This window comes from Ochlerotatus camptorhynchus, unplaced genomic scaffold, assembly GCF_037179485.1.
Source record: "Ochlerotatus camptorhynchus isolate MF236.1 unplaced genomic scaffold, CSIRO-AGI_Acam_v1.1 ptg000434l, whole genome shotgun sequence".
NCBI classification, from domain to species: domain Eukaryota; kingdom Metazoa; phylum Arthropoda; class Insecta; order Diptera; family Culicidae; genus Ochlerotatus; species Ochlerotatus camptorhynchus.
In genome coordinates this window covers 368,264-391,914 of record NW_027040920.1, presented here as the reverse complement: position 1 = coordinate 391,914, position 23,651 = coordinate 368,264, and the positions used below count along the sequence as shown (strand labels likewise).

Here is a 23,651-nt window from a genome sequence, read left to right as displayed (position 1 = left end):
TGGAAAAATCAGGCTGCGAGATTTTATTTATTCTCTATCTCCGCTGTTCGCTTGGAATGTAGTTATAAACGGCCGCCCGTGTGCTGGCTGTTTTGTTTCGCTCTGGACGATGGTTTTTCAAAAAATGTACTGTTGCCACCTCTGGTCCTATAACCGTTTTTCAATTAGGTACTCGTTTAACCTTTGCTTAGTATGACTTAATTTAATTATTCTTGCAGCCGAGGTTTCAGCAATGTTTTTCAAGAATTTATGACAAAAGGTCAAAGAACAATAGATTTTTTTTTTTTAAGTGACAAAAAGTTAAAAGGACAAAACGCCAAATGGACTGAAGGTTGGCCAAGTAACCAACAAGCTCGCTAATCGCCCTTTTAGCATTATAAGGCTGATATACGACTGATATAAAGATCGGAAACCCTATATTTACCTTATATCGCAAAAAGGGCGATTATCGGGAAGTTAGCGGGCATGGTGGTTACTAGGGTGAATGGACAAAGATCGAAAAGGACTATAGGCCGAAATGGATAAAAGGTCTAACGGACAAAAGGTTGAATGGACGAATGACCGAATGGACTAAAGTTCGAAAGGGACAAAATAGTCGAATGGACAAAAGGTCGAATGAACAAAAGGCCAAACATAGAGGGACAAAAGGTCAAAACAACAACATGAAATGTGTCTCTTAATTACTGTGACACGCTCAATAATTGTTAGTTATCATAATGTTCCAAAGAACTGTTCATGATTTAAAGAAGGAAACATATTTGAGTGTTAGCCATAGCAGCGCCGGTGGTGTAGTGGTAAGCGGGATTGCTTCTCACCCCAGCAGGCCTGGGGCATGAAGTAGTTCGCCTCCTCGTGGTGTGCCCTGGACACGTTAATTATCGAACCCAAGGGAGAGATATTGCGGCTAAACGAACTACCGCAGAGTAAGGACGCTGGAACCCCATCCAGCTCGTCCCAGGAGGTTGATAAGCCCTGCACAAACCCTCGTTGTGCAAAGGCAGGAGTGACACCGGGTTCTTAGAGTGCTTAGCACACGCAGCTGGTAAGCGGTCACATCTGTCCTGTTTGGCCCAGGATAGTTGGCTGGCTATCACGTCTGCTCTAGAACTCAGACGAACAACTAACAGCGATCAACAAGAGGAAGGCCCTGCACAGCTGCTCACTGTGCAGTAGCGAGTGTCACGTCTGACACAACACTTAGTGATGCGCCATAGCGCAACCGGCCCCCTCCCATGACGTAATGCATTCGGGCGGTTCCTGGGAGGGCAAGGGCCTAGAGCACAGGGTAAGGTTTAGTGGGTCGAGAGCGCTACATCTCCCATCCCCACACCCTGAGTTATCTTCTCAGGTGTCTGGGAGCAGAATCCCCCCTGTATAAAAAAAAACACCAGCAGGCCTGGGTTCAATCCTAGTCAGCGCCGCCGGGCTGTTCTGAGGCATAACATCTCTGCCTTCCTTCGGGGAGTGAAGCCGTTAGTCCTCGGTGTGGGACCTGCGTCCCTGGTATAGGTAGCATTAGTGCTCAGCACGGATGACAAGATCGACGGAAAAGAAATCAAGGAAAACAAAAAGAGTGTTAGCCAACCCAATTTATCCATCAACAATTTGACCAGTTTATCCATTTCGACCCTTTGTCAATTTCGAGCTTTGGTCCATTTCAACTCTTTTACCATCCGACCTTTCAGTCCCTCTAAGTGCAGTTCTACCTTCGAAATTTTGTTCTTTCGACCTTTTATCCTTCGACCTTTTGTCCTACAACCATCTAATTCGAATGGTCCATTAAAAGACACATTCAGCCCTTTGTTTATTTGACAGCTCTTGGCAAGCTTCACATGAAAATGTACTGTTCTGGTTGGTTTAAATAGTATTTGACCAATATTTTCCATGAATCCAATGCAGAAAAGTTGGAGAAAGTGGTCCCGATGGAGTTTAACTATAAATTGCTCCAATTTTTCAATAATTGCATTAATCCATAGGTGTGATTTTGATTGCTGGAGGGGATTTCTTATATCCCCGTGGGTCATCCGTTTTTGGCCCTCCAAACAGCGACCAGCTAAGTATGATTTTGTGAGTAGGGCTTGTTCAAGTCGTTCTGCTCAGACATATCGCCAATCATCATCATTATCCAAGGGTATCTCTTTCAAGGTGTGAGGAGAATTTTCTGGTAACACATACATCACAATTTGTAGAATAATAGATATATGCCTGCGCAAAAACTGGCTCTAACATTTAATCAATTGAGCTCGAAATAAGATCATCAACGACGTAAAACTCTACCTAATGCCTCAACTGCAGTCTGAATCACAGCATTTTGAAACATTTTTTGCTTTTGTTTTGCTGCTTAAATCCTTTTTCCCAATATGATCGAAATGTCTGGATCGAAACTGTTACCAATAGACAACTGTATCAAAAAAGATCGTGACTAGCAGGTTGGGTATCCTCAAGTCTAAACATCTGTACCATTGTCGTCCATTTTTTGTAACTCCATCATCCATGTGTGAAATTTGATAATCAAATTGACATTTCGACTGCGGTAGAAACGCTTAAACATGTTCGTCATTCGTTTCCTTGTATCTAACTGATGATAAGAATCATTATCTATGCAAGCACCACATTATTGTTTTGCGTATCGTTTCTAGTACCGTGAGGAGGGGGGGGGGGAAAGGGAGAAGAAGGGGTCGTCAATTGTGGTTTAATTCTACTGGTTTCAAATTCACATCGATATCAGTGATATGTCGGGTAGAGAGTGTATGATATTGGTTTCCTAATTTCATTCTAAAAGCTAACTTCCTTCCGATGAGTTCTAATGGCTATCTATAATGAGTTTCGATAAGATTATATCGCTTACAACCAGCGAGATTTTCGTGGAACGTTGATGGAAAGAAAGCTAACAAAAATAAATACCGTTTCGTTTCGGTTAACATTCATCGTCTAAATTGTCGCTACACGTCAACACTCACATTGATATAGATTTGGCAAGTCTTGCTTTCGTTCGATATATGTATGTTCCTAAATTGAAATATCAAGTACGATTTCCTTAATATTATTGGCCAATTGTTTTCTAAAGGATTCAACTTCCCCTCCCTTACTGCAGATCTTCCTCACATTTTGGAATGTCGAATATTTCCGCAAACAGCGGCGGCAATCGGATTGAGCTCCAATTTTGCCGGAACCATTCCAAATGGGCGAAATGTTTCTCGCCGAGCGTTCGCAGCTCGTGAATCTTAGCCTCTAGTGCTGGCATTATCTGCAGTGCATTGACCGCATTGGACCTGGTCCGCGTAATTTGCACCCTCAATGCCTCCGCAATGCACTCCCTCGTTTTCAGCACCATCTTGGTCTCCATCAGTCCGGGTCGATCGGACATCAAAATCAGTGCCGAGTACAGCCCGATCTCGGTATCACTCAAACAGCAGTTGTTCAATCCGCTAGTGAAGTTGAACAGTGCATTCGTGTAATCCACCTGTAGAAGAAAATAAATCAATTCCGATTACTGCACTGAAACATTTAATCGATGGATTGCATCTTACATCGTATATCACTTCTAGCTGCTGCCGGGTAATGTACACCCCATCGTCGAAGGTCAACGCCGACTCGTTGGTGGCCCTGGCGACGTGGCTGAGCCACACCTCGAAGAAGCCCAGCTTGATCAGGATCAGCTGATCGTCCTGTAGGAACTCCCCGAAACCGGGAACCCGCTTGGCAAATTCGACGATCCGCTGCACCGAGGGGGTCATCCGCATCGCATACTGCTGCCACAACCATATTCGCTGGTCCTCGATTGTGTCCAACGATTGCATGATGATCTGCAAGGAGGGGAAAAGAGACGGAAAAGCCAAAAGTGAGAAGTTTGCCATTTCTTTGCTGTGGAAAAGCTTAAGAAATGAAATCTCATTGAATTTCATCCCGATTTGGCATGTTCGATCCTGATGCTGATATGGTCAAACCAATTACATTTGCCCTCGTCGTTTTATATATTGCATAGCGAAAAAGGGACGTCCCAACTATCAGTTTTAGCTGCAGATTAGCATATACACTGTATATTATACAGCTATTTTTTGATTGTAAGGTCTGTATCCACATTAATCCGAACACCTTCAATTCACTGTAACTTTTGAAACACACGTATGAGTGAAAAATTTCACTGGGGTTTAGCTGGGGAATCATTGATGAAAAAGACTATCATTGGAGTTTGCATTCCATGTTCCATGTGATGATTTTGGAATACACCCTGAATTTATAAAGAGACGATATGTCAAAATTGGAACAATCGATTGTCTGTCAAAATCATAGGAAACGTCATTCCAATCGAGCAGAAGACCTGTCAAATGGATAAGATGTCGCCTCTTTATAAATTCAGGCTCTTTATTATAATCCATTATCCTACCCCTCGTTGTTATGTCAAACGTATGAATGAACAGAAGGATGCACTTAGCAACGGAACGTGATTGGCATCATCGGCGGGTGAAATACACTACCCAATCCAGTCTCTTTTGCAGAAACCAGAGGACTCTCCCCTTTTCCGCTGCTAGGCGTCATTCGTGTAAGTCGTGCCTCCTGCGCTGGGTGATTCTCGTGGAGACTGGAATTCGGAATTCCACAGTGGCGATCCTGCCAGTGATTTTATTCACATCGTATTGCAATTTTTCAGATAAGAACCTGAGAAAAAAAAACAATAACGAGAATCACCCAACTCAGGAGGAAGGAGAAAACTTGTCGAAGTGAAAAAAAAAGAAAGTGTAAAACTAGTGCGTAGTTAAGTGAAAAGTGAGCGGGTAGTCGATTGTCGGACGCCATCTTTTTTTTTCTTCATCCTGAACAACTGCTGATTTTTTTTTGTTGTCGGAGGTAAGAAAAAAACGTATAAAAAATAAAAAAATCATCGGAGAAGGGCATTTTGGATTCCTTTTCCAATCGCTCAATAAGAATAATCCGGAACGGACATCTTCCTATTTCGGAAGGTAGATTAAAGATGATCCGGGACGGACATCTCACTTTACTCTGAAGCGAGAGTAAAGATGTTTCGGGACGAACATTTTACGATGCCGGGCAAAGATGATTCGAACGAATATCTTTTAGGTAATGATGATCCGGGACGGACATCTTACTGTTTTGGAAAGTGGATTAGAGACGATCCGAGACGGAAATCTTGATTTACTTTGAAGCACGAGTAACGATGTTCCGGAACGGACATACTAGGTTTGCCGAACGTGGATTCAAGAAGGTCCGGGACGGGCATATTGGACCACGTAATATTGATGATCCGGGACGAACATCTTACATGATCCGGGACGGACATCTTTCCGTTTCGGAAAGTGGATTAGAGATGATCCGGGACGGAAATCTTGATTTACTTTGAAGCACGAGTAACGATGTTCCGGAACGGACATACTAGGTTTGCCGAACGTGGATTCAAGAAGGTCCGGGACGGGCATATTGGACCACGTAATATTGATGATCCGGGACGAACATCTTACATGATCCGGGACGGACATCTTTCCGTTTCGGAAAGTGGATTAGAGATGATCCGGGACGGAAATCTTGATTTACTTTGAAGCACGAGTAACGATGTTCTGGAACGGACATACTAGGTTTACCGAACGTGGATTCAAGAAGGTCCGGGACGGGCATATTGGATAACGGTATAATGATGATCCGGGACGAACATCTTACTTTCTAGTTCGATAATCAAAGATAGGTAAGGTAAGGAAATTCTCACCATTTGAAATTGTCTCTAGACTCGACTTTAGATCTTTAAATGGATGTAAGCTAAGCGATCACTGGCAAAATTGAGAAACCGAAATAATCCCAGTTTACCTAAGAGATAAAACGTACACTGACCATACAACAGAGTTAATTCCCAATAGCCAAACTTATAGTGACTTTTTTTTTCTTTTGAAAACAAAAAACAACACTAACGAAGAAAAGTAGTAATGTGCTAAATAAAGCTATGCTAGTTTGCGCCAAATATTTGCATCTTAGTTTTGAAGATTATTAAACATCATCCGCTGTTGAAGAGAGACTCGCAGTATTGGAGAGGACAATAGCAGACCTAGAGCAACCGATCTTGAGAAAATCAGGGGAAAAGTCGACAGGTGAGTCATTGTCTGCTAAGGACTCAACCGTCACAGAATCTTGGGCGGGTTAAATGGTTTGACGCCAGCAACCGAAGCCCCGTTGACACTCCGTCTCGAAAGTATCCTGCCTTTTCCGAAGAACATTCCTGAAAGCGGAATGTACCGCTTTAGAAGGCTTATGTTCGGAGTGAATTGCGCACCTGAGGTATTCCAGAGAGAGATGAGCCGTATATTTAAGGACATTAAGAACGTCATAGTCTACATAGACGATATCCTTATCTTCGGGGCTACTCTCCATGGACTTCGTAGGACGGTGGCCAAAGTTTTACAGATTTTGCGAGTAAACAACCTCACGTTAAACCTGGAAAAATGCGAGGGGGACGACTCTATCTACGATGCAGGAAAGATTGTGTGTTGCTGTAGCTAGCTGCGTGCACGCTGAGTAGATAGAAAGAAGATTAACGACGATTTTGAAGATTTCTTGCAAAAAGATGATGCGCGATGCAAGTAGATGCGAGAAATGAAAGAAGATTTTTCGAAGATTGATTCGCTAGTTGAAGATTTGTTAAGCATCTAGACTTGAGATTTAGATGTGTCACCCTTCTTCGGAAAAATGTGAATTTGACAGAGAACGCATCAAGTTCTTGGGGCATGAGTTGAATAGTAAGAAATTTCACATTGACGAGGTCAAAATCAAACATATTCAGAAGTTTCGTCAACCTACCACCGCCTCCGAGTTCCGTAGTTTTTAGGGTCTAACGTCCTTCATCAGTCCATACATTAGTAACTTCGCGGATATAACGAGCCCATTATGGGAAGTCGCAACAACAAAAACATGGAGATGGGGGATCACGACAGTCCGCTGCATTTGAAGCAACTAAAGAAAGGATTGTGCGTAGTACAGTTGCCTTGGGATACTTTTCGGAAACGGATAGAACAGTCTTGTGCACAGACGCTTCTCCAAGCGCACTAGGAGCGGTCTTAGTTCAAGAAGGCGTAAATCGAACCCCTCGTATCATAAGCTTCGCCTCTAATAAGCTTCGCCAGAGAAAATATATATCCAAAACCAGCGCGAAGCGTTGATTATTACCTGCTTGGAAAACATTTTACGCTTCGAACAGATGCCAAAGGAGTTGCTTTCATTTTGAATTGCTCCCGAGAGGATTCGAAGAGAGCCCTTACTAGGTCGGATGGTTGGGCACTGCGGCTGAGTCCTTATAAGCTATACAGTGGAATACGTGGAAGGTAGATTTAATATTACCGATCCGTCATCACGACTCTACACTGTCGAAGACGGGCCATTCGATGAAGCTGAGAGTCCTTGGGAAATTGCAAGAGTAGAAGCTAACACCGCCGGTTTCTTGACGGAAGATGAAATAAGAAAAGCCACATCTGAGGACGTAAGACTGTCTGAAGTTTTGAAAGCGCTGGAATCTGGAGACTGGCCCAAACAACTGTGTCGATTTGAGATGGTTTCGGAGGACTTGTACATTAAAAGCGGGATCATCATCAAACAAGGACGCGCAGTAATCCCGAAATCACTTCAACAAAGCACGCTAGACATAGCACATAAAGGTCATCCGATGGCAGGTAAATTGAAGAGCATTCTCCGAGAGCGCGTTTGGTGGCCGGGGATGCCGAAAGACGCGGAAAACTGGGTGAAATTCTGCAAAGCTTGTGCGACCACTAGCAGACCTGAAAGAACCACCCCAATGGAGCGCGTCTCGGCGCCAAAATCGGGTTGAGATACAATTGCCCTGCATTTCAACGGTCCTTACGCCAGGTTCAGTGGTATTTACATTTTAGTCCTGGTAGAATATCGATCCAGGTTCTTGATCGCGTGCCCGGTTAAATCAACAAACCGCGTAGAGTATTGGAAGAGGTATTCAATAGAGAAGGGTTCCAGGTCAATATCAGAACAGACAACGGTCGACCATTTAACGGAGATGATTTTAAGGTACACTCTCGAGCATTAGTTTAAGGACACTCAAAAAAAAACATGACAAATTTGTTATGTTCATATCTCTGTCATGTTACGTCCAATTTTCGTTCTCTTTAGATAATTTGAAAGGTATTAAATGGAACTTTCCTCGTAGGCAAAATGTTCAACATAATTTTCAAATTTTGTGTGCTAAAAGTTCACCCAAAGTTACAATATTTTTCAAAATTTACTCTGAAGAATCGTGCCTGATTTTCTCAGAATTGGGTTGGCTAAATTTTGAAATAAAAGTAGTAGTAGAACACTTAGGGATCATCCATTGATTATGTCAAACTTTTAGGGGGGAGCCTTACAAAAAACAATTAAGGTCCATACAAAAAATGTGGCAAAGGGGGAGGCCACATTTGCGTGACATAATTAATGGACCTTCCCTTATGCTATACCATTCATACCATTCAAATAACCTTTTGAGATCAAAAATTGAACAAAGTGTATACTGTACTGAGCGCGGTATCAACAATATATTTTCTACTCCTCTGTTTCCGCAACAAAACGGTTGCTGAAAACTATATGAAGTTGATCAATAACGCGACGGCTACTGCTGTATCCTTTGGAACCAACTATGACGTAGAACTGCAGGCAGCTGTTAGAGCACACAATTTGGCTGAACATTCAGTGGGTGATTCTCGTGGAGACTGGAATTCGGAACTCCACAGGGCCGAAAGGGGAATAGGATATTGAAGCAAAACCCGAATCTCTCTGTTCGAATGGTGGTTCGTAAAATATGAATGTCACCTGGTTTGTCCGAAAATTAAAACAGCGTTTGGGGCTGAAGTTGTATAAAGTAAAAACAGTTCCAAATCGCAACGACAAACAGAATTTGACAGCAAAATCACGGGATCGACGTTTCTACTGCGAATATTTGACGGAATTTTATTGAAGGATTTCATGCAGCTTCCATTTATTTATTTATTTATTTCGTCAACCAACGTAGACTAATACAACTAATACAGTTCTGTTTTCTTAAATATATATTTATATAAAAAAAGTAGTGTCAGCTTTCTTGTCTTTTCTTTTATGATTTGTTATTTCTTGGTTGGTTGGCTTTCTATTATGCTATGGTCAAAAATGCTACAGCTGAGTATTTTAGAACGAAGAAGGCATCGAAATTCCCCAAAAAAAATACCTTATTTGGCAAGCAATTTGTACGTGTGGAAAGTAAATCTTTCGTGACTACAGGCACAATCAACACAAGAGATTTACCAGAAAGAGTGCCTACAGAAACAATTGCTAACCTTCATCAAAAGCCACAAAGAAAACCCTTTGTTTTCGCCCGATTTGGCATCATGCCATTATGCCTAAAACTGTAATGGAGTGGTACCAATCCTCTGCCAAGAAGGAGAGTTGCTGGCGCCACCACCATTGGTGGTGTCAGCACTGTAGCCTACAGTTTTAATGATATGTTCGTATGTGCATTGACGACACGATTGCGTTTAAAAATCTTATATGAATAATAATTGATGAAACTTGATTTTTTCCCGATTAGCTTGCCTAATTTAAAATTAATTTAATACATATTTAATTCCTACATGTGCGCGCTTGTTGAATATTTATCACGATTATTTTGCCACGCAACAAATCAAACATCTATGTGGACGGAGCATAATTTCGCAATGTTTGCATCAGCTGTCTTTGATTGACAGATAATCGAGCCAAAGAACCAACAACTTTGGCTGCAAGCAAAATGTTGGTGGATGACGTTTATGCTATAATATATACTTATACTACGCGAATAAAACCATGAACATTTATTTCAAATAAGAGTTGACCCAAAGGCCAAAAACTGGAGCGTTTGTGCCATAACTGGCTCACTTGCCCCATGTGGATTATTTTAAACTTTCATAGCCGAGTCCCTGTATTGTAGAAATGTTGGACAATGTACCAATCGGATTAATTAAGATCAATGATAACTTGTTATCTGCTTCAATATCTGAAAATGAATCAATTTTACCCTTCATACGCTTCAAAATATTAACAATGACTAAAGAATCCAATTTCCAGGATATTGTTTCCATTAAAAAGCTTATCGAATCATTTGCATGTATTTCAGTCCACATCGTGCTCTCTTACCGTGTAGATTTATTTGCTTTTTGCTGAAGAAAGTGTTACTGCTACCTAAAGCTACAACAAATTTAAACCGAGGGGGGCGACTCTATCTACGATGCAGGAAAAATTGTGTTTTGCTGTGGTTTAGATAGATAGATAGAAAGAAGATTGATGACGATTCTTAAGATTTCCTGCAAAAAGATGATGTGCGATGCAAGTAGATGGGAGAAATGATTGAAGATTTTTCGATGATTGATTCGCTAGTGTGAGATTTGTTGAGCATCTAGAATTGAGATTTAGATGTGTCGCCCCCCTCGATTTAAACAGCATTTTTCCGTGCTAAATATTACCTGTAAACTTTCTACCTTGATCGATGCTTATTCCTCTTCGATTTTTGTTTGGAACCTACCCAAGGTAATCCTGCTTCGATATCGATTTGGAAAATTTCTCTTCAATCCTTCGGATTCATATAATAATCTGCTTGGAAGTCGATTTGGAGAAACTTTCGTCTGTCGCCATGGCGACTAAACGCAAAAGAAAAGAGCAATCTCTTGATTCCTCTTATGATGAAATTTATTTGAGCAATCAATTTGATATGCTCACGAATGATGAGAATGATGCATCATCCTGGAAAATTCCATTAAACATTCCCGGCTTATTGCGATGAAGGTAAAGGTCCCCCCTAATGTGATAACCATTGATCTACGCACGGAACTTTTGCTTTCGTGAAATTCATGTTTTCACTTCAAATTATCCGTCGCGGTGAATGCCGTGTATGGGCTGAAACCTTGGCCGGATTCAAATGTTACAAGCTAAAACCAAATTTATTTGATCCCTACGGCTGTCCTCAATTGCTGGATTAAATTTAACTTGTGGCTAAAAGCTACAGATGTAATGTTATCGATTAACCTTGATATCCGAGCATGATTATTACTGACAGACAAAAAGATAGATTTTAACAACCCTGCACGAAAACTGGTCGATCGATAAACCAAGGATTTTCTAACATGAAAAATCATTCAAAATCACTGGCGCACATTTACAAATGTATGGTATAAAATAACTTGATTTGAAGGTAAAATAACTTTATTTCATAATATAAGGGCACTGAAAACCTTTTATTGCGTCAATACCTTTGAGATGGTGCCTGAAAATTGTACCACAAAGGTGCATGAAGAGGCAAACTTCAATGAAATTTTTTGGTCAAAAATAGTACCGCGCATACAAAAAATTTCTGGTTTAATTTTTTTTTTTTCAAGGTGGTTCATTGGAGGGTTAAAATAACAGAGTAAATTTAAGGTTGAAAAAATTAACCTTCGTGGTGGTAAATCGAAGAAAAAGCTTTTTATTGAGTATTTCTGGTGTGAAAATATCATCAAGGTGATGCATGGAGGGACTAATTAAAATGAATAACTCTGTTCACGCTAAACATTTGGAGGTGCACATTCGACTGAAAATTTCTGGTGGAAAATTCGCAACACTGTGGTGAATGTAGAAGCAAGGTTTATTCATTTTTCTGGAGCATAATTTGCATCGTTCTGATGAATGCAAGCTTCATTGAAAATTTATGGTGGAAAATTTGCACCATTCTGGTGAATGGAGGAGCATGCTTTATTGAAAATTTCTGGTACAAAATTTGCATCGCTCTGATAAATGAAATGAACAGAAAATTTGTGGCGGAAAACTTGTACAGGTCTGGTGAATGAAGGCACAAGCTTTATTTAAAATAAAACTATATTGAAAATTTCTGGTGGAAAATCTGCACCGTTCTGGTGAACGAATGGGCAAGCATTTCGAAAAAAATTTGGTCTTAAATTTGCATCCTTCTTCTGAATAGAGAAACAAACTTTAATAACAATTTCTGGTGTAAAATGTGCACTATTCTGATGATTGGATGGAAGCTGCTTTACTGAAAATTTGTGATAAAAAAATCTGAAAATAGGGGCAAGCTTTATTTGGTCGAAAACTTGCAACATTCTGATGATAGAAGAAGCCTGCTATATTGAAAATGTCTGGTGGAAAATGGAAAAAGGAAATCTGCACCAATCCGAAGATTGGAAAAGCAATCTTTATTGAGCATTAACGGTGGAAAATTTGCATCGTTCTAGTCAATTGAAATTTTCTGGTGTAAAATTTTCTGAGGTCAAGTTTGTATTGAAAATTTCTGGTGTTAGATTTGCAACAATCTGCTGCATGGAGGAGCAAGCTGAATTGAAAATTCCTGATGTAAAAATTGCACAGTTCTGGTGAATAGAGGGGCAAGCTTTATTGAACATTTACTGGGGCCTCATAGCCTAGTCAGTAAAGGCACGGTATTACCAAGCCGGAGGCGGCGGGTTCGATTCCCGGTTCGGTCGAGGGAATCTTTTGGTTTGAAAATTTTCTCGACTTTCCTGGGCATAGAGTATCATTGTGCTTGCCATACAATATACAAATTCATGCATTGGTATTGGCATCGAAAGCTCTCAATTAATAACTGTGGAAGTGCATTTAGAACACTAAGTTGAGAGCACGCAATAAGCTAATATGCACTAAGCAATATGCTTGCAATGCGAATAATAATAAGAAGAAGAAGGTAACAGCCTTGTTACTGGTAACAGCCTGGCTACTGTAATTAATCATTTTGTCAAGCTTCTGCATTCATTTTTCATCAGATTTCACTGCTGTTTTTGGGGGTGACATCTACCGGAAACTGTTTTCCGATAATTTTTCACAGAGGACCTCTATTAGAGTGATGCAAAATTTGAAATTTTCGCTCCACAATACTTAAACGATTCCAAATCGGATCCTGACTAACCTCTCAAAATTTGACCCCATTTGGTGAGAAACTGAGATGGCACAAACCATTTGAAGTTTGTATGGGAATTACTACGGTAAAACCAAGATTTTTGTTCATGTCTATCTAATAATTCACAATATCGGTCTGCTTCAAAAACTTTCAATTGTACTTGTAGGAAATTTTCCCAGCTACAACTTTGCTACAAGACCACTTTTTGATTAAATGCAAGGATCGAAAGTTATCAATGGTTCAATGCGCTGATGTCTTATGATCATGCTCAATCAACTGCTCAGCAGGCAACATTGGTGTTTCTGGGGCGTTGAATAGGACACAAAAATCATGGCTACTATGTCAGACTGCAAAATACAGTGTTGCCTACAGAGCAGCTGCTTGATCATGTCATAAGTTTACCAATCTCTTAAATAATTAATAACTTTTTCCTGTCTCGTTTTACATAGAAACGATCTTCAGCAAAGTTGTAGCTGAGATAATTTTCTATAAGAATAGCTATCGAACTGTTTCGCAGCTCAATATGGAAAAAGACTAGAAGGCAATGAACAAAAAGTTGAGATTTCCCATAGTAATTTACATGTAAACTTCAAATGGCTTGTGCGAAGTCTGTTTCTAACCAAATGAGTTGTAACTTTGGGAGGCTAATCAGGATCCGATTTGAAACCATTTAAGCACTGTGGAGCGAAAAAGTCAAATTTTGCATCAGTCTAACCTCTATATATGCATTTAGATTAACATTCGAAGTCCCTCCTTTTTACACATTCTGCACACAAAACTAGCTCACCCCTCATAGGATTTCCCACCGATTTCTATGAATGGGGTGGAGCAGTAAGCATCTTTTGTGCAGAATATGTAAAAAAGGAGGGACTTCAAATGTTAAATTAAATGCAAATATCAGGGCTGGTACCGATCACTGCTTTCAGAAATAGTGATTTTAGTGACTATATTGAACAAATAAGCGAACAAAAAGTGACATATAGTTGTAAAAATAGTGACTAAAAAGTGACCTAAGAGAAGGTGCATCAAATAATTGTTTGATGTTTTAGACTTATTCAATTATTATCTCATAAACACTTATGTACGATATGAACCTATAAAACGAAACATTCACTAGAAAGTTTATAGCCAAACTCACAGTTTTAGTCACGGTGTCTACTAATTTAAAAAATCTGGAAAACCGGGAATGCTCAGGAAATTTTTTGTGTCCTTAAAAACCTAGAAGTCTGAAAGAATTTCAAAAATTTCTAACTAAGGATGTTTTAAAGAAAATAATGAATTTTAAAATACAACCATTTAAATAATTTCGTTATTATCAAGCACACTTTGAACTTTAAAGTTTCACAATCAAAATTAATCTTCAGTAAAAAATAATTTTAAAAATTTTTTTTTTTTGTTTCCGAAGACCACTGTCCTTCTGTGAAGTTTCCGAAGTTTTTCTAAAATTATGGAACATTTATGCTCCCTCAATTTTAATGGAATTAGAACGAAATAATTAATATAGTTGCATGATTTTCACTGATGTTCTCAAGATGTTTCTGAAGTTCATAAAACTTCCCTTAAATTACCGACACTAGTTTAAAACTTCTTCAATAGTCTAGACTTTCCTGGTGCTTAAATGATTACTGAATTTGTTTAAAATTCTCTAGACTGCCCTGAATATATCAGTATTTTTTTTAAGAACCAGCAACTTTACTGAAATTAATTAATTTGCCGTGAAGTTTCGAAAATGTTCCTTAAGTATTGTAACCATGTAACCTGACGTTTAAGGATCAATCATAGTATTCTATAATTCCACGGAACTCCTTGTAAGTCACTGAAAATTTGCTTAAGTTAATAGGATTATTCTGAAGCTATCTGATCGTCCTCGAAGTACTCGGAATTTCGCTGAATATCATTAAACTATATAAAAATATCTAAATTTAGAATTTCTTGAAGCTATCGCTGCTTGCTAAAAGTTCTCGCTTTTTTTTTTTTATTAATGGAACTTCGTTGATGTTCTCTAATCAAGTTACCTAAATTTTCGCATTTTTTAAGTTCTTCAAATCTCCATGATATAACACCCTTAAAATACTCTCACGTTTTCCAGATGTTCAAGGAATTCTCTTGGAGCTTTGTTGAAGTTTTCTGAAATTCACTGTGTTTCTCGAAACTTCTTTAAGGTTTCTAATATCGACTTGAAATTATTGGAACTGCCCTTTGATTCTCTGACCTGTCTTGATGTTCTCGAAGCTTCCATAAAGCTCTTAGTTCTATTGAAGATCTCGGTTTTGCACGGAAATAAATAGAATTCCCGTAAACACCTTTAAACTCCCTGAAACTCTCTGGACTTCTGTGAAGTTTCTGAAATTTTGATGAAGTTTTCATAAATTCTCTGAAGGTCTCTGTGCATCCCTGAAATTCGCGGAACAACTTAAGGGTTCTCGATTTGTTTTTCAGCACATAATAGAACTATCTTGAATTTAAAAAATTTGCACAATACCCCTCAAGATTTCTAAAATTTCTCATGTTCGCTTGACACTCGTGAAGTTCTCTTAAATTCTAGGAACTTCATAAAAGTTCCTGAAAAGTCTCGGATGCCAAAATAACCGCTTTGAGGTTCTTACAGCTTCCAGTAAGTTTCCCATATTTTCAGCGGGTTAACTTCCCTTATGTTCCTGCAGTTTGTTTAACTGAAATTCTCAGCATTTCCTTTCATTCCTCAGAACTTCTCCAAAGTTCCTAAAATTGCTGTAAAGTTGATTGGACTGCATTGAAGATCTCTAATCTTTCATAAAGTTAATTACAAACTTGAAATAAATCATACATTTTTTTACTTAATTCTGGCACTTTGAATATTTTCCACATCTTGAACTTGTACATGAAATACGAAACTTCAAGACATTGAATATTTTTAGATCAAGATAATCAATCTTGAAATAAATTCACGCTAGAAAAGTTGAAAATAGTGACTTATTACAAGAAAAAGTGACTTTAGTGACTTGGCCTTAAACAGTGACTGACATGAAAAAAGTGACCAAGTCACTAAACTCGCTACCAGCCATGAAATATAGAGGTACCAGGCATGTTTTTACTGACAGGTACTCTATTTTGTAATCTGTGAAAGGGAAATTCCTAATAGAGTGTCATCAAAATACATGGCATGTTATGAGATTGAGCTCGTGAGAGAGAACTTTCTCTCTCAAATTTGAATTTTTCGGCTCTCTGGGGACTGGTAGTAAAGCAGGTAAAACTGTATGGGGAAAGATCATTTTTTATTTAATTGTAGCTTGTTTAACAGTAATTTCCGGGAAAAAACTAAACGACAAAGTCCCTGACTAATTTATTTAGCTTGTCGTTCACTTATTTTGACCTGAATATGCACCGAAATCGAATTATTCCCACGTCTCTCAATTTATACATGGGGATTTTGATCACTTCCTACCAGTGGAACAGCGCCATCTCTGTGGAAAGTGGCCGGACGATATGATTAATTGGTTCACAGCTTTATGAAATTCTTAAAAGAAAAAAAATCTTCAGAACCATACACGAATTTTCCACATAGGTAAAATAATCCATGATCCAGGATTATATATTTTTTTCAAGAGGGACTTCAAAAGGTTTCGAGGCTTGCTTTTTTCTTTCTTGAATCCTTTCTATGCTGTTGTAATCAACTTTAATTTTTTTTTCTTGATTTGTTTTCCGTCGATCTTGTTTTCCGTGCTGAGCACCAATGCTACCGACGTGCCAGGAAGGCAGCTCTCCCACACCTGGACCCTACCTATCGACCCATCAACTCATGAACCGGGGACCAACGGCTTTACTTCCCTGGGAAGGAAGGCGTGATCAGATATGTTATGCCTCAGAACATCCCGGCGGCGCCAACTTGGATTGAACCCAGGCCTGCTGTGGAGAGAGATAATCACGCTTACCACTACACCACCGGCGCCGCTGGACTTTAGATTATTCCTAATTATTTTAAGTGTGTCTTCAAACAGTTTTGATGTTAGTAAATATTTACGATGTTTTATAATACTTTTTACAAACAGTATCTTAAATAAAAGGCATACATTTTATGATAGCAATTAAAAATGTCATTGCTTGAGAAATAAAAGTGTTACACGTTACATCTGTGGGAGGGGAGGTATTGGTAAATGTGTTATGTTTGGTTACATTGGGGAGGGAGGGAGTTCAAAATTGCCATTTTTGGCGTTAGATAGAGCAGACGAATCAGAGACGAAATTCTCAAATAAAGAAACCAAACTAAGCCACATTGTAATATTAAACACGAATCTTTAATGTGGGAGGAGCCATGGTTTGGAAATATCCTTATCAGGGTTGTTAATCGATAACGTCTACGCTGCAATTGGAAGTTTCCATATTAATTGCTTTTTACCATGTTTACTGTGCCAGTTATGCAGAAATCAATACACAATACTTACATTATTCTTCTCGCTGTAGTTGACCAACGATATCCGGTTCAGCTCCTTGACCAGCTCGGTGGTATAGGTGGAATGGCCTCGATGTGCTTGCGCAACGCAATGAATGATATCGTAGATGGACAGTTCCGGCGGGCTGAAGGTCATCGAGTCCGGCAGGATGGTGGTTACGACCGCAGTCGACGTGCTTATCTCGGCACAATTGGTCATGGCTCCGATTCCGGTTCCCACTCCGGAACCAATGATGTTGTTGTTGTTATTGATGCTATTGTTATTATTATTATTATTGTTGTTGTTATTGTTGTTATTATTATTATTATTATTATTATTAATATTATTGCTGGCACTAATCACTGGGACTGTCGGCGTGGGCGTCCCGCCGCAGCTGCTCAACTGGGACACCTGGGTCGGTGTCGTCGAGTTTACGCAAACGTTCATATCTTCGGTGCAGTTTCCGGCTTCGCGTGATTTCTTCGGAACACGACCATAGCGAACAGCTGGAAGGAGAAAGGAAGAAGAATACAAAGTTTCATCAGTCGGTCATCGGACACCTTGAAAACGGTGAGCACATTTATTAGTGTATTTATCCTTCTCTTATAAATAGAGTTGATTTTCCACTCCGGTAACTTTTGCAAAAAGTGCACCTCATTCCTACCGCGGCAGCAACGAAGACGACGATGGTGCAGAAGCAGTAAGACAACAAACTAGGTGAAAGAAGGTACATATCATGCAAACATACTTTTTCCGCCTTTCTTTTTTTTCCCCGATTGCAGCATAGCAGCATAATAAGCTCGCCTACGGATTGGTGCATTGTGGGTGCATTCGAATGCACACGTGCCTTCAATAGTCCGTCGGGTGGCGAGGTATATAGGAACTGCCGCGCACTATGTAGCAGCTATTGAATTACAAATTTTCTCTTCCGGATTATTAAATTGTTTTGAGCTTTCTTATCGTTCTCCCGTGATCTTTAGAGGGTTTTCTTTGTATCCATTGTGTTATGTAATGTTTGCGAAAAAGGGCAACGGATGTAGTGTAGATATGCACCTTGGTGGAGATAAAAGTGTATTTTGAACAAACTATTCGAACTGAGCCATCTTGCGCAAGATCGTGTAGGTTTTGCTGAGCTACATATTGAACATTCAACTATTCATGTTTTTACTAGTTTACAGTTGTTCCCTAAAAATGTTAATTCGTCTTTTTGCAATATGAGACTGGTAAATTCGCATTCTCCGGTCAATTAGTTTTTTGAGTTGGAAAATTTCTCGATTTCTCTGACCATCTAGTTGTTAGTAGGCCTGCAAACGGATTAATAATATCCTTTGAAACAGGATCGTAATATTCTAAGTAACCAACAAGCCTGCTTAGTTGCCTTTTTGCAACATTTAGCTGAATCTAGAGCTGAATACTACTTACAGGGTGAGTGGTAATTCCTGTCAATGTTTTTCAAACGTTTGTAGATTCAGATGGGTTAATCACATCTGCATGTCTGCATATTTTTCTTTTAGAGTGTATTCAAATGTCAACACGGCTTCCAAGTCTGTTTTGAATTTTCATACGTTTGCGACTCGTGGTAATCATGGACGCGAACAGAGAACTCGTGATAAGCTTCTCAAGCGGCACGGTGATTGTGAAATTATGTTTTTGGACGAAAAAATGTTCCTGTTACAGGATCCCACAACACGCAAAATGATCGGGTATATACAACATATCTTTCTGATATTCCTCGTGACAAACTGGCTGTTCAAAATTCCAGAATGTTTCCAGGGTGATGGTTTAGGGATGTTCCTCCAAAACTTTAAAGGATCCATTGCTGTTCATTGAATAACACCAGTTCATCGATAATGTTTTGAAGAACCATTTGCAGGGTGGCCAGTGAATTTTCATTTTGAAATTCCCGGTGTTTTCCCGGTTTTCCCGGTTCAAATCTTAAAAATTTCCCTGTTGTTAATATTCAACTAAAAACGAAATTGTACGCATTTTTGAAAACGTATCCAACTGTAAATTTTCTGAGGTTATTTGTGGGAAAAGTAAAAGCAGGATTACAGAAAGTATTTTTTAAAGCTGAAAGTATAAATTCAACTCTATGAGTCACTTAATGTATTCAAAACAAATCATTGATCTTTCGAGATACTTTAAAAAATCAATACCTATCACTTTGTTATGTTCGATACATCTTATGATTTTAAAGCCCTAGAATTATTTGAGAAACAGAGATTAAAGTCACTAGGGCAAATGCTATCTGGATGAATAGGTTATAAGACAGAATTTTGAAAAATTAAAAAAAAAGAGATGTAATTTTAAAAATTGTTTCAGAAAAAATGAACTTGATACAAATGAGAATGAGAGGAAATTGTCAGGGATATCGGATAAAGAAAATGTGTCTTCACTCCGTTGTCAATACTAACATAAATATTAACCTTTCAGTACTCGCGCTGATGTACAAAGTTAAACACAAACAAATATGTAAAACCTTTTGACGTTGGAACTCACTCAACGTGAAACTAAACATGGCTCATGAAATTTAATATCCATGTCGAATAGACCAATACTTGAAAAATATAACTGAAAGGTTATTTACTTAAAGAAATTTACTGAAAGGATAAAAAATGTGATTTAAGAAGATTCCCATGATTCTGGGACTCCGAAATTTGTGTACAGTCTGAAACTAGAACTTTTCTTCAAAATTTGTGATTAATAACAATCTTCGTGATACAAGATTTGGAGAAAAAATATTTAAATTGTGAGATTTTGGAAAATTTTCAAGATCACAGATTTGAAAAAAAAAAAAAATCACACTTATGAGTCGTGGAGTCATAATTGTCAAAGCTCTGGGACTTGCAAGCATTTTAAGGGTTATAACACATTACAAAACAATCAATATTTAGTAAAATTTAAAAATATTCAAAGTGTTGATTGCAAACAAATATTGAGGAGGATCCCCACATAATTTTCGAAGGAGCGCAGAATTCCAGAATTATATTCAATTTCTGAATTAGAAATTGTAAGATGAATTTGGAGAGATTTCTGTGGAGAAGAATTCAAGTTCTAAATTAAATTCTTAGGTAATTTATGAAGATTTATGAAGGAGTTGTGAAAATTCCTACGTGATTCTGAGGAGATTTATATGAGGATCGTGAGGAAAATGACAGAAATAAAGAAGAATTCCAAGATAATTATGATGAAAATTCAACAAGACACAGAGTTCTAAGAGTGTTCTGGCGCTAATTTCAACCCTAGTGCGAAAGAAGATTTATCACAGACCTCCTACTAAATGTATTGCAAAAAAAATTGCTAATAACACTAGTTCACTGCATATTTGAACTTTGTACGCTGATGGTCATTTCCCATGTAAAATCGTGTGCTGAATCCAAAAATGTTGCCAGAAAAATCTCAGTAGGATAGTTTTTTAGATACAGCTAAAAATGAAATTTCATCTAATAAAAGTTTGTTTACTAAAATATAAATATCTCCGGCTGTAATTAAGCTATATCAATTATTTTAATGCCAAATTAAAAGTGAGAAAATTTGCTTTCGATCAACTTAAAACTATTTTTCAGTGAGATTAGTGGTATTGTTGGCACAACCACTACAAACATTTCTCGATAACTTTTTCAAAGGGATGTATCAGCTTTTGTAAACAATGCATCGGCGATCAAGATTTGGCGTAACTGGTAGCTCGCCAACGCATGCTAACACTCTCATCATATAGGAGAACTTTTCCCCTACCTGCTAGTGGTGTTAGTGAGCGTGTGCGAGTTACCAGTTACGCCAAATCGTTGATCGTCGATGCATTGTTTACAAAAGCTGATACGTCTTTTTGAAAAAGTAATCGAGATTTGTATTTCCCTTGCTTAAAAATAATCAAACTATTAATTAACAACAATGCCACTAATCTCTCTGACAAAGGATGTTCAGCTGATCGAAAAAATTTGGCGTTCAAATAATTGATATAGCTTAATTACAGCCGAAGATATGTGCTTTACTAAGTAAAATTTCATTTTTAGTTGTATCTAGAAAACTATCATACTGGGATTTTTTCTTCAAATCTATTGGCTATTGACTATTTTGACTGTTGCCGCCGTGTGTACTTGGGCAAAAAAAAGAGAAGTCCACACACCAAGGCCCATTACAAAACAGGCCATGATGGGGACTTCTCTCGCTCTGACTGACTCTGACTGATCATGGGCGCTTTTTTCAGTTTGCAGATTCATTTGACTACATTTTTGGATTTAGTGTACCATTTTACATAAGAATCATAGATCAAACATTGAAGTTCATTTTGTTTACTTTTATTTTTAATTTAGTGTAATTAGACAGAATTTCTTTAAAATACTCCAAGAGGGTTCTAAATAGAATTTCAAAAGATTTATGCTGTTTTGAATAGAGTTAAAATAACATTTTTAAAAGAATTTCAAAGGAATCAAAGTCTCCGTTCAAGGGAATTCTAAGAAGGATTCCAATCAAGTTCTTAGAAGGGTTTTCAAGGAAATTCAAAAAAGAATTCAACTGTAATTATTACGCGGAGTATTTTCTTCTTAATTTTAGAAGAGTTCCATGATAAAGTTAATTTTGTATAGCAAAAAATTAAAACCAAAGAAAGAATAGTTCAGTTTATGATTTTAAAAACGTTTGTTTCCAAAGTCTAGCATCTTTAAAACTTTCGTTTAAGGCCCATGCACTTTACATCTGAAATTGAAACGACAAAAGTCAAATTGTAGTTTTGCTGAGTGATAATTCTAAAAACAATAAGACGGGAAACTCGAGTAAATTATGCAGCAAAAAGAGCAAGACATTCATTTGGTAAAGAATAACTCTGTTTTAATGGTTAATCCTAAAATTCTGGTGTAAAAATTTGTTCCTATGGTACGGTGAATTTATTTTTCCCGGTTCTTCCATCGAATTCCCGGGTTTTTCCCGGTTTTCCCGGTTACTTTTCAAATTACCGGATATTTCCCGGTATTCCCGGTTTTCCCGGTTCGCTGGCCACCCTGTTATTTGCTTCCCATCGTCAAAAAATACTACAAAAATGCACCATACTGCTTCCAAAGAGTGGCCTGCCTCTTCACCCGGTTTGAATTCTCTCGACCTCTATGCATGGGGATACATGCTAGGCAAACCAGGAAACTTTTAAGTAACGTTTGGTGAAAATATGGGACGAAATGCCGCAAGATATCATGCGTGCCTGCTGTTACGCTTTTCAAAGACGCATGCGGCTGGTAATTAAGGCAAAGGGAGAAAGATTTGAACTGGACTAAGTCTAGACAAATGACATTGATCTACCAAACAGCTTCTCATTTGTATGACCATATACTTTACTGAAAGGAATTAGCACTCACCCTGTAAAGGGTGGAACGTTCAAAAATTGATCGACTAAAATTTGGTGTATTTTTTTTTAATCGTGCACTTAAAAACTTGAACGTCCCTCATTTTGTAGGTGTGTGCGTACGGAATATTGCCTCTATTTTGTTATTGCCATTTACCATTCAGTTGTCAAAATGGCGTCGAAGCAAGAGGAACAGCGTATCAAAATTTTTCTCGCGCATAAGCAAATTCCCATTTTTTTCCTACGCAGACTTGGCAAAATCGCTGAAAGTGGTCAAATCGACTGTGACAAACGTTATTAAAGTGTTTGGGGAACGTCTGACGACTGCTAGGAAACCAGCATCAGGAGGAAACCGAAACCAGGATGCCGCAGCGGCCGTTAGAAGAGTGGCCAGCGTTTTTCAAGCGTAATCCTAACCTTTCCATCAGAGATGTCGGAAAGCAGCTGGGAATATCGCACACAACAGCGAAAAGAGCAAGAAACGAGTCGGACTGTCAACATTCAAGGTTACAGTGACACCCAATCGAAATGATAAGCAAAAAACCACGGCCAAAGCAGAAACAAGTTGTACACGACATTGTTGGCCAAGTTTGATTGCGTCATAATGGACGATGAAACATACGTGAAGGCGGATTTCAAGCAGCTCTCAAATCAAGAGTTTTACATGGCTACCGGAAAATGACAGGTTCAACATAAGTTTAAGCAGAAAAAGTTGTCAAAGTTTCCGAAAAAATACATGGTTTGGCAGGCGATTTGCACATGTGGGCTCAAAAGTAGAATTTTCGTCGTACCCAAAGACAAAATCCCTCCAAACTCGCCGGAGCTGCGCCTGATTAGATATTATCTGTTTTTTGCATGAAAAAGCTTCAGAATGGTCATATTAATATTTGAACTTGATATTTTATCTTCGTTTAATGATTGGATATTACATTTAGTCTTCTAATTTATTCAAAATTTCTACACGGATAGAAATCTCCTTATACCTTTTGGCAAATTTCCA

The 23,651-nt window shown here is 38.6% G+C and overlaps 1 protein-coding gene across 2 annotated transcripts in view; it reads right to left on the bottom strand.

Moving 5' to 3' along the window:
* Window positions 1-2,427: 2,427 nt before the first annotated feature.
* Window positions 2,428-23,651, bottom strand: part of Eip78C (Ecdysone-induced protein 78C) — a 111,354-nt gene continuing 90,130 nt past the window's right edge. Inside the window, exons 3-5 of one of the 2 annotated variants that reach the window (XM_065234636.1) lie at window positions 17,332-17,825; window positions 3,531-3,806; window positions 2,428-3,463 (exon numbers count right to left, since the gene is read on the bottom strand). In XM_065234636.1, the coding sequence (XP_065090708.1) occupies window positions 3,086-3,463; window positions 3,531-3,806; window positions 17,332-17,825 (1,148 nt within the window). In that variant the 3' untranslated portion in view covers window positions 2,428-3,085. The remainder of the gene's footprint in view (window positions 3,464-3,530; window positions 3,807-17,331; window positions 17,826-23,651) is intronic. The other variant, XM_065234637.1, reaches the window with a different exon arrangement.